At 56.4% G+C, this 16,062-nt stretch overlaps 1 protein-coding gene across 2 annotated transcripts in view; it reads right to left on the minus strand.

Annotated features, from left to right (window-relative positions):
• RTN4RL1 (reticulon 4 receptor like 1) overlaps positions 1 to 15,959 on the minus strand; it is a 73,045-nt gene extending 57,086 nt beyond the window's left edge. For both annotated transcript variants that reach the window (XR_014238160.1, XM_082370723.1), the window contains exon 1: positions 11,455 to 15,959. Coding sequence is in view for 1 of the 2 variants with exons in the window: in XM_082370723.1 (XP_082226849.1) it covers positions 11,455 to 11,467 (13 nt within the window). In the remaining variant the exon portion in view is untranslated. The remainder of the gene's footprint in view (positions 1 to 11,454) is intronic.
• Positions 15,960 to 16,062: the final 103 nt, after the last annotated feature.

Here is a 16,062-nt window from a genome sequence, read left to right on the forward strand (position 1 = left end):
GCCCTTGTGTGAGGTGAAAAGTCATGGGTGCAGACAGTGGGGCAGGGGCAGGAGTAGCTGTCTTAGGTGGAAGGAGAGGCCATGAGAGAGACCACAGAGAGGTTGCTACTTTCTAGAGCTAGCCCCTTTCCTGGAGGCTTCTGGAGTCCAGGTCATGCATCTCTTTGCAATAATCCCCCATTTCCAATGAGCTACCTTGAATCCCTGCCATCACATTTGTTCACTGAAGGCAGAAATACCAGCCCACCAGGGGCAGTGGGCCAATCACAGGAAGGTGATAAGCACTGCTGCCTTGAGGCAGCCTCAGGGCCAATTGCCGCCCCATGATTTGATGGTAAATTTCCCCCTTTGGTTGGTGCGTTCTCCTGAGCGTGGCCCTGTGAACTGTCCCGGCCTCTCTCCCCTGCTCAGAGATGCTGTATCAACCGCAGGCTTGGGCAACATCCTCCTTGCAAGGAGAGGAAGTAGTTCAAAGTAAAAGTCATTTCCACAGATGGGAGAGAAGGCAAAAGAGGCAGAGTTTTCTCACCCCAGGCACCACCTGAGCTCAGCTTTGCCTGGCAATTTTATCTCCTCATGTTCCGTCCAGCCTCATTTAAACATTTCAGATCTCTGAAGCCCAGAATGTCCACGAGAGGTTTTCATTTGCCACGGAATCAATAGTGCAAATTTTGTTCCATAAAAATCTGCCAAGTACAGCCCTAAACTTTTCTGAGTGAGAGTGCTGTTTCTTTCCCCAACATAGCTCCTGCCCTGCTGGACGTCCTCTGTGGCCCAGTTGCCCAGTCTTTCTATGCCTGTAAGCTTTCTCTGCCTACAGAGGAATGGAACAGGGCTGGGGTGAGGCAGCAACAGCCCTGGGCCCTAGATGAGCTCTGTAGCCCCTCTGCGCCTTAGTGTTCTCATCTGTAACTTGGGGCTAATAGAACCTGCCTTTTCTGCTCTTAATGAGGCATTGTACAGGGAAAACCATGAGACACCTTTCTCCATACTCCTCACTTAAAAAAAAAAAATCTGTTTCCTCCTGGTTCCTGATACGAAATTTCTTTTTTTTTTAAAGCCCTAGGTTATCGTGATTTAATTTTTCTTACAGTTGCAGAGCAATTTAAAAGTTAGGTTTTGGTACCAGGTTCCTTGGGTTCCAACTAACATGTAATCAACATTCAATCAACATTGCCAGTCAGCTCATAAAGACATGACATTAGTTATTGATTCAGTACTCTTTACCCAACGTCACACTTGTGCTACATTTTATTTTGTGCAGGATGCTGTATTAGTCGGGTCCTGGTAAGAAAAACAGAGTACTGTCAGATTGAGTAATTTGATGAGTACATAATAAAGATGAGAAGAGTGGGTAAGGAAACCCTAAGAGATAATGCCTTTTACGGCCCCCTCCCCCTAGAGCTGAGTGAGGAGAGGGAGCTCTTACTGAGCCTGGAGAAAGAGCTGCTGTGAGGGCTTTGACACTTTCAGCATATACCAGACTGACTTCCAACTGTCAGAACCCGCATTCCTTTGCCTGAGGGCCTCCTCTAGCAGGGAAGCTGTCTTTGCTTTCTCCAGGGGAACAGCACTTAACCAGTGAGGGATGAGGGTTGTGTATAAATACCCCAGCTCCCTCCCCTTGGAGTGAGAGAACTTTGAGGTGCATGTTCTAGACTGTATCTGAAGTTCCCCAGTGGGATTAAGTTCTGGTTGCCCATGACAACACACCTGTTATTGGCTTCTTCCCTTCTCTGTCTCACTTCCCCACTCGTCTCCTAGTGTTTCCTAGGATCCCTCCCAAATAAAGACTTGCATTTGAATCCTTGTCTCAGGCTATGCTTCTGGGAGAACCTTTGGGTGACCTATGGTGGAGGGACACAGAGAGCCCATGGCGACCGACCATTGGTTGAACCCAGCTGGAAGCAAGAGGGCATGGGAGCTCGTTGCTGAAGTTCAACAGACCAAGCTCCCAGGACAGAGAGCAGGTTGGAGAAGGGTGGAGAGCAGATCTGAAGGGGCAGCGGGGTAAAGAGTAAGCTGTCTCCTCAAGGAACTTGCCATCCAGTGGGGAAGGCAGATAACATAAAGGTACTTGCAATAAAATAGACTGAGTGGGACCTCCCTGGTGGCACAGTGGTTAAGAATCTGCCTGCCAGTGCAGGGGACACGGGTTTGAGCCCTGGTCCGGGAAGATCCCACATGCCGCAGAGCAACTAAGCCCGTGTGCCACAACTACTGAGCCTGCACTCTAGAGCCCACGAGCCACAACTACTGAGCCTGCGTACCACAACTAATGAAGCCCGCACACCCTAGAGCCCGTGCTCCGCAACGAGAAGCCACCGCAATGAGAAGCCCCTGCACCGCAATGAAGAGTAGCCCCCGCTCGCTGCAACTAGAGAAAGCCCACGTGCAGCAATGAAGACCCAGTGCAGCCAAAAATAAATTAAAAAAAAAAAAATAGAGTACTGTGACCGGAAGTACAGGATATGGTGGGACATCGAGGACTGCTCCCCAATCCAGGGGGTGCAGGAAGGTTTCCCAGAGAAGTGATGCGTAAGCTGAGTCCTGAAAGATGAGCGTGAAGGGGAAGAGGGCAGTGAAGAGTGTTCAAACAGCAGGAGCTGCTGGTTGCAAATCCTTAGAGACAGAGAGAGAACACAATTCAGTCGAGGGATTGAAAGAAGCTCATTAGACCTGGACCTCAGAGTTCAAAGTGGGGAGTAGGGAGAGGGGAGGGTGGGGCTGCAGGTGGGGCAAGCGAGGACGACCTGACAGCCAGGCTGGGAAGTCTGGACTATCCCCAGAAGGAAAAGGAATCACTGAAGTCTTTTAAACAAGGAGGGACAAGAGCCCATGGCATTGTAGAATCTGGCCACCATGTAAAGGCTGGATTGGGTGAAGGCAAGAGTAGAGGCAGGGAGGCTGCTGGTGTGATTGGGGAGAGGATGGTGGCCGAGCCTAGGGTGGAGGTAGGGAGAAGAGGTGCGCAAAGGATGCTGAGGGAGAACAGGCAGCATTTCTCAGACTAATGGGGAGGGGTGGGGTGAGGGGGGACATTCATGGGTCCAATTCTCAGGCTGACGGTACCTGCAGGGATCGTAGTGCCAAATGCTGAAATGGGAGAAATGGGGAAGGAGCGAGTTTGCTCAGAGCTCAGAGTAGAAGGAAGAGCACGGTTTCACACACACTGGGTTTGAGGGGCCTGTGTGGCTGCCAGTGGAGACATCTGGGGGAGGGGTCAGCTGGCTGGATGGCTCTGGACGTCAGAAGCAACATCTCATCTGGAGATGGGATGTTGAGGGAGGTCAGTAAGTGGGCGCTACAGCCGTGGACGAGCTGACAGCCCCAGAGCTGAGCTGACACCCCCAGAGCAAGAGCAGGCCCAGGGCAATGCCTGGGAGGCGCCACACTGAAGGATGGCAGGAGGCAGTGAAGCTGGCAGTGAAGGCTGAGAAGGAGGAGCCACAGAAGTAGGAGAAAGACCAGGGGAGCTGCCATCGGGGAAGCCAAGGGAAACTATGGCCGATGGAGTCAAAGGCCACCAGGTCAGGTGAGACAAGGAAAATGTCTGGTAGTGTCAGCGTCAAGCCAGAGAGGTGACAGTGGAGTGACGGCTGATGTGTCCTCCTTGAGGGGTGAGAGGGAGGTGAGGGCAAGCAGACTCCAAGTGTGGACAGCTTCTCCCAGCTAAGTGGTCACCAGGGGTCCAAGCCCCGCTGCACGAGAGAGAGCTCAAACCCAGGCCTGTGGGCAGTGCCGTGTCCTCTTCGTCAGCACGCGACACAGCCAGTGGCCTTCCTGCCGGCACTGCTTGCTGGCGGCGGACCACAGGGGACTCCCAGCCCCCAAACTAGAGGAGCTGCTAGGGTAGCAGTCAGGCCAGAGGAGGAGGTCCCTCGAGCCAGCTCTGACCAGGGCCACCTGCCGCTATCTGCTCTGTATTCTGGGCTCTAACACTGGACATGATTTGAAGAAACTCTTCTACTGCCGAAAAACCTTTGTCAAACCGTCAATCCAGTCATATTACAGATGGGGAAACTGAGGCCCAGTGTCCAGGGTCCTAGTGAGTCAGCCACAGAGACGGAACCAAACCCAGCCCTGGGACTCCAATTCTGGGGTCCTTTCCAGAGCCCCAGGGTCCCTAGGAAGAAAAGGGCCTTAGCCAGGCCAAAGCCAGGGTCGCGCAGAGCTGCCGCTACAGGCAGAGCCGGGCGGCCGGTGAAGACAGAGACAGACAGGAGGGTAAACACCGTGAGGCGTGCTGCCTGCAGCACAGGCTGAGGAGGTGGCCGGCGTGCTGGCTGGCAGGCCGCCGGCACAGTCCTCGCCCCACGCCCAGCCTGCCCAGGCTGCCCCACGCTGGCCACTGAGTGACCTACCCGGGCCCGCCTCCCCCGAAGCCCACTGAACTGCCTGCTCCTTCCTCCTCCCAGCCTGCTCAGACAAGCCCATGAATAGAACATTAAAGGTAAAACCTTCTAAAAGAAAAAGCAGCTCCCTGGTAGGAGTCGCCCCATGAAATGTCAAATGCAGAGCAAGGCTTCCTGCCTTGTGTGCTTCTCACTAATGGAGGCACCTTAGCCTCCATTCCCCATCATCCAATCGCCCTATAAATAAATCATTGTAAGAAGAATGCCAATTCTCCCCCTAGGGCCTCATGAATCTCTCTATAAAAGCCCCCTTCACGACGTGTTGGCTCAGGTGCCCAGAGAGGGACATGGCGAACTCTGCTAGGACAATTTTAGAGGCAGAAGCAACTCTCACGCCACCTCTGTGGGCTGAGAGCTGGTAACCTAGCTCTTCTCCTGACTTGGGGAAGAATTTTTTGCTCCATTTCCTGCAGATCCACCCCGACCACAGTGCCACTGTCCTCTGGAATCAGCCCAGGACGCTACCAAGAGGCCTCGGCTCCGAGGGCTGCGGTGGTTTGTCCCCTGGCAGACATGTGATGAGTCGTGCGCACCCACCCCTGCGTGGGCGGGTGAGCCATAGACCCGCTCGAGCTTTGTTCCCGACACGTGGCATGCAGAGTGCTGGCCTGCCCACTCCCGGGGCCCCCACTGAGTGGCTCACCGGCCACCCGTGGTGCCAACGTCACGCTAGTGGCCCCAGGGTGGGAGTGCCGACCTAAGCGCCAGAGCCCACAGCTGAGCATCCGGGATGCTCAGCTTTGCCACAGTGGACCTCTGGCGTGCACTCCCGGAGCCTGCTGCACGCTCACCAGGTGTGTTTCTGCACACACGCATAGAGTATTGTGCCAACCCTCTTGCTATGCTGGCACGGAGGCCTCCACAGCACCTCTTGTGAATCACATAGCAGGGGCTGTTTGCAGTTTCGGGTCCCAAGTTCACTGACTGATTAGACAGTAATCACAGGTTCGGAAGCACCCCGCTGAATCCGTTAGATCTGACACCCCGCGCCACCCACACCGAGGAGGAGAGGCGCTCCTCGCTCCGAGGGGGGGATCTGCTCTTCTACACCGCGAGATCGGCTGCACTCTGCCTTTTTTTTTCTTTTCCAAACTGCAGGAAGAATGGGCCTCTCAGGTATGCAACCGCGGCCGGAAGGGGGCAGGAGAAATCCCTTGTGGAGGACAGCTCTGAGTTCTGCAATTACCACCCAGCTGACCAGCTAGGGCTGGGCCATGGGAGCGCCCCCAGGAGTGAAGGAACATTCCAGAGGAGGAGGGGCAGGTGCAGGTGGAGGGACCTCCCTCATCCAGCCTGCTAACTGCCACCACCAGGGGCTGTTGCTCCCTAGTCACCGACCAGTTTGGGGTGTGGCTCTCTGTTAGCCAGTCCACCAGGATAGTCTGGAAGGGGAGCCACGGAGAGCAACCTGTGGAGAGATCCCAGCCCCCAAATAAACCATGGCTCCACCTTTCTTACGGGCATGAAAGCAGGCAGGTTGGTGCTGGCCCACTGTCTCATCCCTGTCTGCAATGAAGAATCCAGAGCAGGAGACAGTAGGGGAGGGGTGTGTCTCCCCAGACAGAAAGTGTGTGTGTGGAGGTGGACAGGGTAGAAGAGGACACATGAGAGAGGGGTTCAGGGTATCAGGAGCCCCAAGTCCCAGCCAGAGATGTTCCTGGAGGAACACCAGAAGGGGAGTGTATGGGAACTACCAGGGAACTCTGTAACGAGGCACAAGTGATTCAGCAGCGCCCGGCACCTCGCAAAACAAATGTCATATAAATCAAGGCAGATGGGCATGTGAGGCAGTGGAGCTTAAAGGTTAAGAGAGCAAGGAAAAGAGCGTGGTGGCAGACAAACCTGGGATTGCATCCTGACTCAGTGTGCCAGCTGGGTGACCCAGGGCAAGGGAGTTCATTTGTCTGTGCCTCGGTTTCCTTATCTCGATAGCAGGGACAAGCACAGACTGATCTTGATGGGTGGTTGTGGAGATCGCATGAGGTAAGGCATGGAGTCCACTCAGCTTGGCCCATCACTAGTTATAAGCAGCTACTGTCGGCATGTGGACAGGGACACATTCCCTGATGCCCACTTCCAGCTCGCATCCATCCCTCCTCCCAGCAGGCTTGGCCAAGTACGCTCTGAGACCCGCATGGCCTCCCCTTGCTCTAGTGATGGACACCAAGTCAGCCGTGCCTCTTCTCCCCAGTTCAATGACATCCAAAGGTCCCTGCTCCTGGGCCCCCTTGCCTTGGAGTTGATGTCTCCCTAGGTCTTCTCCCAAGCCTTGAGGAAGCCCTCGCCCTGGGGTGCCTGCCTCACTCGTCTCTCGGACTCACTTCTACCCAGGGTGGCCTGGTCAGCGCACCCTGAGGAAAGGGCTGCTTCCAGCACTCTGCACGGAGGTCCTGCCTTCTGCTGTCCCTGGAGGCTCTGTTCCCGTTTTGCCAGTTATTTTGCTTCCTCGGCCATCTGTTCCCTCCCTGTCATCTCCTCTCTGCTTTAACCTTAACCACCACTTCACTGCAGATGGTACCAAACAGATCCGTTCTTGACATCCTTCATGATGCCTGCCCCCTCCTTCTCATCTCCAGAGAGTGAACTTCTGCTCTGTCCTTTCTCAGGCCCTGACTCCAAAGCTTGGAGTTGGATTCACCCCCCACAAGGTCCCATTCACCCTCCTCGGTTCCATCTTCTGTCAACTCTGTCACAGGTCAGGGGGCAAACACCTGCCCTTTTCCACTGTCTTTTCCTTTTCCTAATGAGACTTCCTCTTTTCAAACTTGGCCGAGAACCTCTCCTGGCGTCAAGTCCACTGTTTGCTCCGGTTATCCACCTGGTCTCCTAAAACAGAGCTGTTTAACCCTCCAGGGGGGTCGGGGTTGGTAGCCTGAATCTGAGACCAGAAACTCAGGTTCACTCCTGCAGTAAAGGAGCCAGTATGCCCACGCTGGGACTTTGGGTCCTGAACTGTTCCTCTGTAGAAAATGGACCTGGAAATTGCAGTGAGGACTTGGCTCTGTGTTGGCATGACAGAGACCGAACCAAAACACATTTTCCACATTGTGTGAGCTCACAAAAGGGGAGCATTGCACTGCTTTCCTTGCTTTTATTCTGGATCCTGGTGAGAAAATGCATGCATGGACTTTATTTAGCAACTCACTCTGCCTCTCCTCTCTATTGAGGTGACCTGGTGCTCCCCTAAAATTCTTCCTCTTGGCTTCTCTTTGCTGGCATAAGGACCAGGAGCTTTGAGGAAAGAAGTCCGGAAGCTCCTAATTAAGGAAACTGCCTTGGTGTCATTGGTTTCACTAGGCTGCATTACTTGAACGGGACAGAATTGGGCTGGGAAGACTGAAATCCCACTTCTGTACCTGGATTTGGGCTAAAAAGCCTCATATCTCAACCCTCTAGCCAGGGCTCTTGTATTTCCCCTCTACACTTTCTCTAGCAGAAAGCAGAGTGTCTTGGCTGTCCATGGAACACTCCCCACTTCCCTTCTCCATTGGGGCTAAGGAGGCCATGTCACTAATAGCTCCAAGAGGAGCCTCCTTACACCTGGCCACGTGGAGACTCTCTGATTCCCTAGGGAACCTCTGGATTCAAATCAACCAAGCATCTGACAACCTCATGGTCCCTCTACCTTCCCTTCTTCCCACAAAGGAGACCCAATCTAGCCAGTAGGCCAGCCCATCAGGCTATGGAAACCAAAAGAACAAAATGCATCTTACTGGGTTGCAGGCCTTAATCTAGCTCTTGCTGAATTATTCAGGGATGGCATTAACTTATAAATGAGTGTGTTTGACTGATTTTTGTGGTTGATATACAGATAAATTCTAATGAAAGACAGCTACAAGATTTTAAATTATTAATTAGACTGCCACTTAACAAAGCCTATTTGGCACTCTATTTCCTTGCTTAACAAGACAAAAACTTTAAGGTTCTGTATGTGCCCAGAGGCTGTTGATTTGCATTCTGTTTTTATAGCTCTAAAAATGAAAACCATAGATCCTGACCTTAAGCAGGCCGCTTCTTGCAAAGCAAAACCCCCAGCAAGCTGCCCTTCCTTCCTAGATGGTGCTGGGTGGCTCGGGGCCTCACTTGCCCTGACCGCCTCTCATCTCTGACCAGAGATTTGCTTTTTATATCCCTGGTTCTTCTGGGATAGGCCAGGAGATGGAAAAGCCAGGAGGGCAGCTGCTGAAGCCTAAAGCTACCAGAGCTGTCAGCAGCAAGATCCACTGAGGACGCAGGGCTATTCTGGTTCACAGAGGTAGGGCTGTAGCCAGTAGAGTCTGTTCATTAAGAGATTCAAGGCAGCACCCCCAGTTCCTAAAATGTCCTCCCTGGGGACAGCACCACGTTAACTGCAATAGGACAACCAGCAATCAGAAGGACGACACTTGTGGTCCAATCCCTACTCTCACCTTCTTCCTCCTCTGGGGTTTCTTTGCAGGATGGGTAGGGCTCATGGTCCCCTCTTCTCCCAGGATCTAGGGAGGGCTACTCTTTCTTCATCTTTCAAACCCTTTTCCAAATCATAATTAAACTATGAAACTCCCTCAGAGCCAGGACCCCACGCAGGGTTCTGCATCTGATAGGCAGGGAAACTGCAACAACCATCTGAATCCATGCTATGACATTTTTGCCGGGAGCCTTTGGGAACAATTTGAGAAGCAGAAACTTCAAGGGCCACCTCTCTTGGCACTAGCCCCAGTCATATCTTTGTCTCTGGGCACACACCTAGAATCCACACAGAGACTCTGAGTGGCCTGTGTGCGTGTGTGTGTGTGTGCCTGTACGCGCAAAAGAGACCAGTCCTGGGGACCAGGGTCAGGGGCCAAGGGAGAAAATTGCCCAGGAAAGGACCCAGATAAAAGTCCTTTGCCCACACTATGTCCCACCAGCAGGCTCCAGGCCACTGGAGCCCAGCCCAGCCCAGCCCAGCAAAGGACTTCTCTGCTCTGCTTCCCTCAGGCCAATCCAGGTGGAAGCCTCTTTGGTTGGTAGAACCTCTCCTGCCAATGAAGCTGTGCAGGAAGGGAAAAATAGCCCAAGTGGCAAACACACGTGACTGCCAAGCCTCCAGTGGCCACCTCTTGGGCAAGGTAAAGAGCCTCCCCCTGGGGAGCGGCCGCCAGCATGCACTGCACTCATCCCAAGCTGGGCCTCTGGCTAGCAAGGATGGGAGAAAAAGGCTCCTGGAGGCTGCTCAAGCCTCCCTGGGCACTTAAACCATATAAATAAAGTGCGTGGGCTGCTTCATGGCTCGTTTTTAACTGTAAACTGCCAAAAGACAAAAGACCAAAAGGGAGATGAGATGTCAGTTCCTCTCTATTATCTCCATCACAGACCTGCAGCCCAGACATGGCGGCCTTTAAAACTGCCTGGGAAGCCTTCCCCACTGGGGCAAGTTTGCAGGCGCCTGGCCCAGGCTGACCAGACCTGGGCCTGCGCTCAGCTGTGTAAAAAAGCATCCTCTCTGTGCAGACACACTCTGGCCAGCACTGGCGGTTGCTGAAAAGGCTTTTAGTCCCTTTCTGCTGGGAAAAGGAACTGGGGTGTATCCGTGAAGTGGTTTCTCCAACCAGCCGCAGAGACTTTTCCCACCCACAGTGAAAGGCAGTCAGCGTTTCCCCCCTGCACTGCACCGACCCACGTGGAGGGCACAAGTCACACACAAGTTTGTGGATATTGACACGGTGGGGCAACCGAGGCTCCTGGGTCGGCCTGAGACAGCCGAGACACCGGCTTTACTGCTTCCAGCGCAGGCGTGGTTTCTTCACCTACCTGTCCGACCTGCTTATGGGGTCTCTTCCATCACCCCCACATCTGCTCCTCCCCGCCCATCTCCGGGCTTTGCTTCCCCCTCCTCCGCTACCTCCCCCTGCCCATTTTCTCTTTCCCGATCCTACTGTGAGGTCAGAATCCTGTGCTTACGACACCTCGGTCTGTTGCCATGGAAACAGGGGCGGATTAAGGCTGGAGCGCGGAGCGCAGGGATCAGGCCCTCCGCTACCTGAGCTCCCGCCTCAGCAGGCTCCGCAGGGCCCGGGCAGCCAGCCGCAGGCACCCGCGTCTCGTCAGCCACTCGACCCGGGCCAGGGACGAGGGGGTCCCGACGGGGTGCCGCAGCCCACCCGGACCTGGGAAGGGAGAGAGGTAGACGCAGAGGCCCGGGCAGCGGTTGGCGGAGCCCGTGGGCTCACGGCGTGGTCACCTGCCCTCCCTGGGCCCTGGGGACAGCTCCCGGCGCGGCAGCCACGTGGGGGCGCGGTGGGACTTCCCCAGCGCCCGCGCCAACTTTGCAGCGCTCAGCTATGAGCCCGACAGCCCGAAGGTCGTCGTGAGGTGGTCGTGGGGCCAGCTCTTAAGTTGAGCCTGGCTCCGGCCGCGCACGCTCCCGGCACGGCCTCCGCCTTCGCATCCCTCCGCTCCAGGCAGAAGGAAAGTTTGAGGAACCGATCAGCAGGGGCTAGCCACCAACCCTCGGCCGCTGGGTGTCCAGAGCCCGCCGCTGAGGACCACCAAAACGGGGCTGCAGCGAAGGTGCCCGGGTCCGGGCCCCACCTGGGAACCAGGACGCGCAGTGAGTGAGCGCCCGGGCCGCGCGGTGACTGACCGCCAGCTGCACCGGAGCGCAGCTTGGACCCGGCCCCGCCAAAGCGGCAGAAGCTGGCGGCGTGTGCCCGCGCAGGGGATGGAGCCTGCAAGTCAAAACTTTATACTGGCAAAGCTAAGGTCCCAGGAGGCCGGCTCCCCTTCCATCAGGGGCAGCTCACTGTGGTCTCGAAATGACCTCGCCGAGCCAGATCCCTAGGCCTGGCCGCTTGATCCAGGGAGCAAATCCCGTGTCTCGCTACTGGCCCCAGTCGGGGGCTGAGCTCCTCCAGCAGCACTTCCTCGGCGGGTGCGTCCCCGCAAAGCCCGCCAGACTGCCCAGAGCTGCTTCCCGGGCCCGGAGCCCCGGCGCCTGGCAGCTCTCGGGCGGCTCCCAGGCTCGCGGCTCTGCCCCGTGCGTATCCAACTCCAACTTGCCCCTGCGGCTCCAACTCACCTTTGCGAAGCATGTTGGCCGCGGGGCCGCCACTCGGAGGTCGGCCTAGGCGCGCTCCCTCCCAGGGTCCGGATTCAAATCCTTGGGCGCTGGCTGCAGCTAATCCGAGCGCGTCGAGGCGGGGGCAAGCCGGGAATCCGCTTGTGCCCGGCGGCCCGGCCCCGCAGGGGCATGGTGAGCCCGAGCCCCGCGCCGAGGGCACCGGCGCCCACCAGCAACCGCGGCGCTGCCCGGCAACCCCGGGGCGAGCTGCTTGCTCCGCGGAGCTGGCGGCCTGCTTCTGCAGCCCCGAGCACTTTGCAGGCGGTTTTGAGGGGGGACGCCGCCCCCCGGCCGCCCGGCCGCGGCCCCCTCTTTTCCGCCCCCTCGGGCCGCAGCCGCCGCCGCGGTTGCTGCAAAAGGGCGCTCGCACGCACCGCCAAGCTCCGGAGAAAGCGCCCGACGCGCGTTTGCAGGACCGTGCGATCGGCGGAGCGGGGCGCCTCCCTTCCTCCCCCCGGCTTCCCCCACCTCTCCTCCCTTCTTCCCTCCCCCGCTCGCTAGCTCCCTCCCTCTCTCTCTCCGCTCCCCGCCCCCGCTCACGGAGCGCCTCCCATACAAAATTTATGAAAGTGCTCTCAGCTCGCGGTGCTGAGCGCCGTCCTATTCCCAGAGCAGCGGCGCTCAGCCGTGCGGCGCCGCCTCTCAAGGTGTTTTCGCTGCGCCCGACCCCGGGGACGATCCTCGGCCTGCGGCCGTCCAAGTACCTGCCCCAGTCCCCGGGCCAGTCGTCGGGCCACTCGAGAGCCCCTCCCGGGCCCCGTGGGCTTCCCGGGGCTCGCACCCGCCGCCCCACCCCCCGCTCGCCCTTCGCGGATGGAGGTCACCGAGACAGGCAGCTGGAAGCGTGCGCTCTGCCCGCCGGCTGGGATGCGAGGACCGCCGCCCAGAGTCCCCGATTACAAGTCCGCACCCCTGCCCATCTACTCCCTGGCCGGCTCCTCTTCCTCCTCGGGAGGCTCGTCGGCTCCTCCTTGCCCAGGATAGCTCCGGCAGACCCAGCCGCATCGCATCCCGAGACCCAGGACACTATCCTTTTTGAGGGGTGGTGTGGTGTGCCCCCTGGCTGGTCTACACATCTCAGCAAGAATTGGGGAGGCCCAAGTTGCATATTCTAGAGAGGGAAAGACTGATGTGGGGCTCAGGCAAGCTATCTCCGCCTGGGAGGGTGGGGGGCTCTGTTCTCCCTCAGTCTACACAGATCCTGCCCGGGGCTTCGTGGAAAATGGAGGAGGCACTGCCTAAAAAGCAGGTCCCACAGGGGACCAGTTGGGCTGAGCTTAGAGAAGGTTCAGGCCAGATGAGTCCTGGGTGGAGGCCGGCACCCCCTACTGGCCTGGGATAAGAGGGGTCCTGCAGGGGGAAAGGAGTGGGCTAAGTCACCCTTTAAAGGTACATTTATTGAGGGTCTATCATTGTAGAGTACTACTATTCCCCGGGGATTCAGCCAATGAAAAAGGCAAGGTCCCTGCCCTTGTGGAGTTTACAGTTAATAGGGACCAATTGAGGAAAGTCCAGATGAGATGGCGCTTGGAAGAAGAAAAAGCCAGGTGTTGTTCTGGAGCTGATACGGGCAGATCAGGGAAAGCCGTTCCGAGCAGGTGACATCTAAGCAGAGATCTAACTGAAGTGAGAGGGTGAGTAGTGTGATTCCTTGGAGAAAAAGTTGTCATGATCAGAAGGTCAAAAAGAAGGCCATTATCATTCATTCACCCATACATGCATTCAACCACACTGAGGCTCTGGGTCTGTGCTAACTACCTAGGCTTGGACTTCCAGAAGTTTATGGCACAGTTGGGGAAGACCCACAAGCTATCTTAGAATGTGACATGAAGAGATACAGAGTGTGGGAGGGGGCTCTGCTAGCTCTGTCGGGGGGTGGGGGGGAAGACCATCCAGAAAGACTTCACAGAAGAGATACCATTGGTCTTGAGGGCTGAATTCATCAGGCTGAGAAGGGGAAAGGCCATTCCAGGCAGGAAAGAATGTGCAAATGCTTGGAGGTGAGGGAGTAACCTTGTTCTGAAGATTAAGAAGATTGGTCGGGAACTACCATGGCAGTCCAGTGGTTAAGAAAGAGCTCGCCTTCCAATGCAGGGGGTGCGGGCTCGATCCCTGGTCGGGGAGCTGGGATCCCACATGCCTCTTGGCCAGGAAGCCAAAATGTGGAACAGAGGCAATATTGTAACAAATTCAATAAAGACTTTAAAAATGGTCCGCATCAGGGCTTCCCTGGTGGCGCAGTGGTTAAGAATCCTCCTGCCAATGCAGGGGACATGGGTTTGAGCCCTGGTCCAGGAAGATCCCACATGCCGCGGAGCAACTAAGCCTGTATGCCACAGTTACTAAGCCTGCACTCTAGAGCCCCTGAGCCACAACTACTGAAGCCCGCGCGCCTAGAGCCCATGCTCTGCAACAAGAGAAGCCACCGCGATAAGAAGCCCGTGCACCACGAGTGCAGCAACGAAGACCCAATGCAGCCATAAATAAATAAATAAATAAAATCTATATAAAAAAATGGTCCACATCAAAAAAAAATCTTAAAAAAAAAATTGGTCCATCTTGTTGTGGGAAAAGAAGGTGAGGTATTCTCTTAGCCTCCACCAGCTGCAGAGCTGGACTGAGCCACCCGTCTGAGCCCTGCCAGGCAGACACTCGCTGAACTCGATGACGCTGAGAGCTGCAGAGGCCCTCCACCAGTAAACCAATGTCAGCGAGGTTGAACAACTTGACCAGCATCTCACAGCAGATCAGTGCCAAAGTATGGGCCTGAATCAGGGTGTGCTGATCCTCCTTCCACCTCCTCAAGCCGCCTCCCCATGACCCCCTGCCCCACAATCTCCAGTATCTTAGGCAAAGTTGGCTGGGGCTGGGCGTGAGTGTGAGAAGCAGAGTTATTTCAGTCCTCTGGCTGGGTGCTGTTTTGGAGTCCAGCCAGGGAGTGGGGGCGACCGTGGGTGGGTGTTTTAGTTTAATGTGGGGGTAGCACTGTGCCCGCCTTCTTGTCAGGCAGTAATTACTCAGACTGCTGAGTAACTCTGGCAGGGAGACCCCCATGGACAGATGGAGGTGTTCTCCGCCTAAGTTGAATGGCAGCCCCCAATGTCCTGCACTGCAGGGTCTTGGGGCACATGCTCATTTCCTAATGGGTGCCAGGGCAACTCATTTAGGACAGGGGCTGTGGGGCAATGTTATAAAAGGATGGGGGACTTCTATCACCAGTGGGCCCACCTCTGCCTAGGGAAAGGCCCTAAGGGATACGGGGCCTGCTAGGGAGAAGCCATTACTCTGCTGGAGCCAGTTTTTCCCCCTTGGAACTCACAGCTGCAGCCAGAGCTAAAGCTGCCCACAGGCTGGGCCTTAGTGTCCTGAATGGGGAGGGGCTGGACTCACGGGGGTCCCTGGAATTGAGATCCTACACCCTGGGGGTCCAGAGAACCTGAGGGAATGGGAAAGTGCAGGCTGGAGTCTTATCAAGCTGACGGGGTGTTCCTTGGACCCATGTTGGCCACATTCCTGTCCAAAGCTGTGATTGTCCTAAGAGCATCAGTTGGTGGTCTGAGGGGCAGAGCACTGACCCCTTCTGGTCCTCCCCTTGGCTGCTCATTCCCAGCCTGCCCAGCCAGCTCTCCTCTCTGGGCAGTCTCCCAGGCAGGGCCCGTCCCTGGCTGCTTGTTTTTCACTTCTCCATGCACCTTAATTAGGAGTTTCCAAGCAGGGAGGGCCTCCAGGGGAGCCCGAGGCCACAGAGCGCCTTAAAGGGCCAGCTGTGCTCACATAGAGAGCAGAGAGGAAGATGGTGCCAGAGGGCTGCATGGGCAAACGGCCCTGGGGGACGATTGCTCTATGGGGCAGACCTTGCTGAAAGCCAGTCCTGCAGGTACTCTGCTCTTCCAAATGTCAAGACTGTCTCACTGGCTACCCTGCCTTCTCTTTGGGCTTCCAGGAGCTTATGCCACTGATCAGGAGAGAGGCTTCCTAGGCCTGAGGGGCAGCCTAGGCAGGGCAAACGTTGGCCAGAATCCCGAAGGTTTAGGCAGTCGAGTCCTTAGACTTCCCCACTCTCCCAGGAAAGCACCTTCAGGCTGGGGGCCTTCCCCTGGTAGCAGTTTATCACAGGTGAACCTTCCACACTGTCGGTTCTAAAGGTGTAAGGGCAACCCAGCGCTCCGGAAACCGGCACCAAGACTTAACTTGGAACTGGCTCGGTGGGTGCTGAGTTCTGTCCTGTCCGAGCAATGGGGTCCTCTGAGGCAGGGAATGCGGCCCCACCCATAGGCATCCAGGGCTTATCAGGAGGGGGGAGAGATTGAGGGGAGCTGAAGGAGGACCCTGTGGTGTCCCCATTTACAAGACTCCGCCCGCAGAACTGGGGTAGGGAGTCGGCAAATAGGAGGGCACTTGTCCGGGAGAACCAGGTTCAAGCTGCCCGGAAGGGGAGGAGGGGACAGGGTCGCCGGGAGAACGCAACTGCTGTGGCCGGAGACCACTAGGGGCTCCCGAGAGTCTCGACCTTCCTGGCTGAACGGGGGTTCCACTCTAGCCCCACCCCTATCTTTCTCCTTCACG

The sequence above is a fragment of the Balaenoptera borealis genome (genome assembly GCF_965194805.1).
Source record: "Balaenoptera borealis genome assembly, chromosome: 20".
Classification (NCBI taxonomy): Eukaryota; Metazoa; Chordata; class Mammalia; order Artiodactyla; family Balaenopteridae; genus Balaenoptera; species Balaenoptera borealis.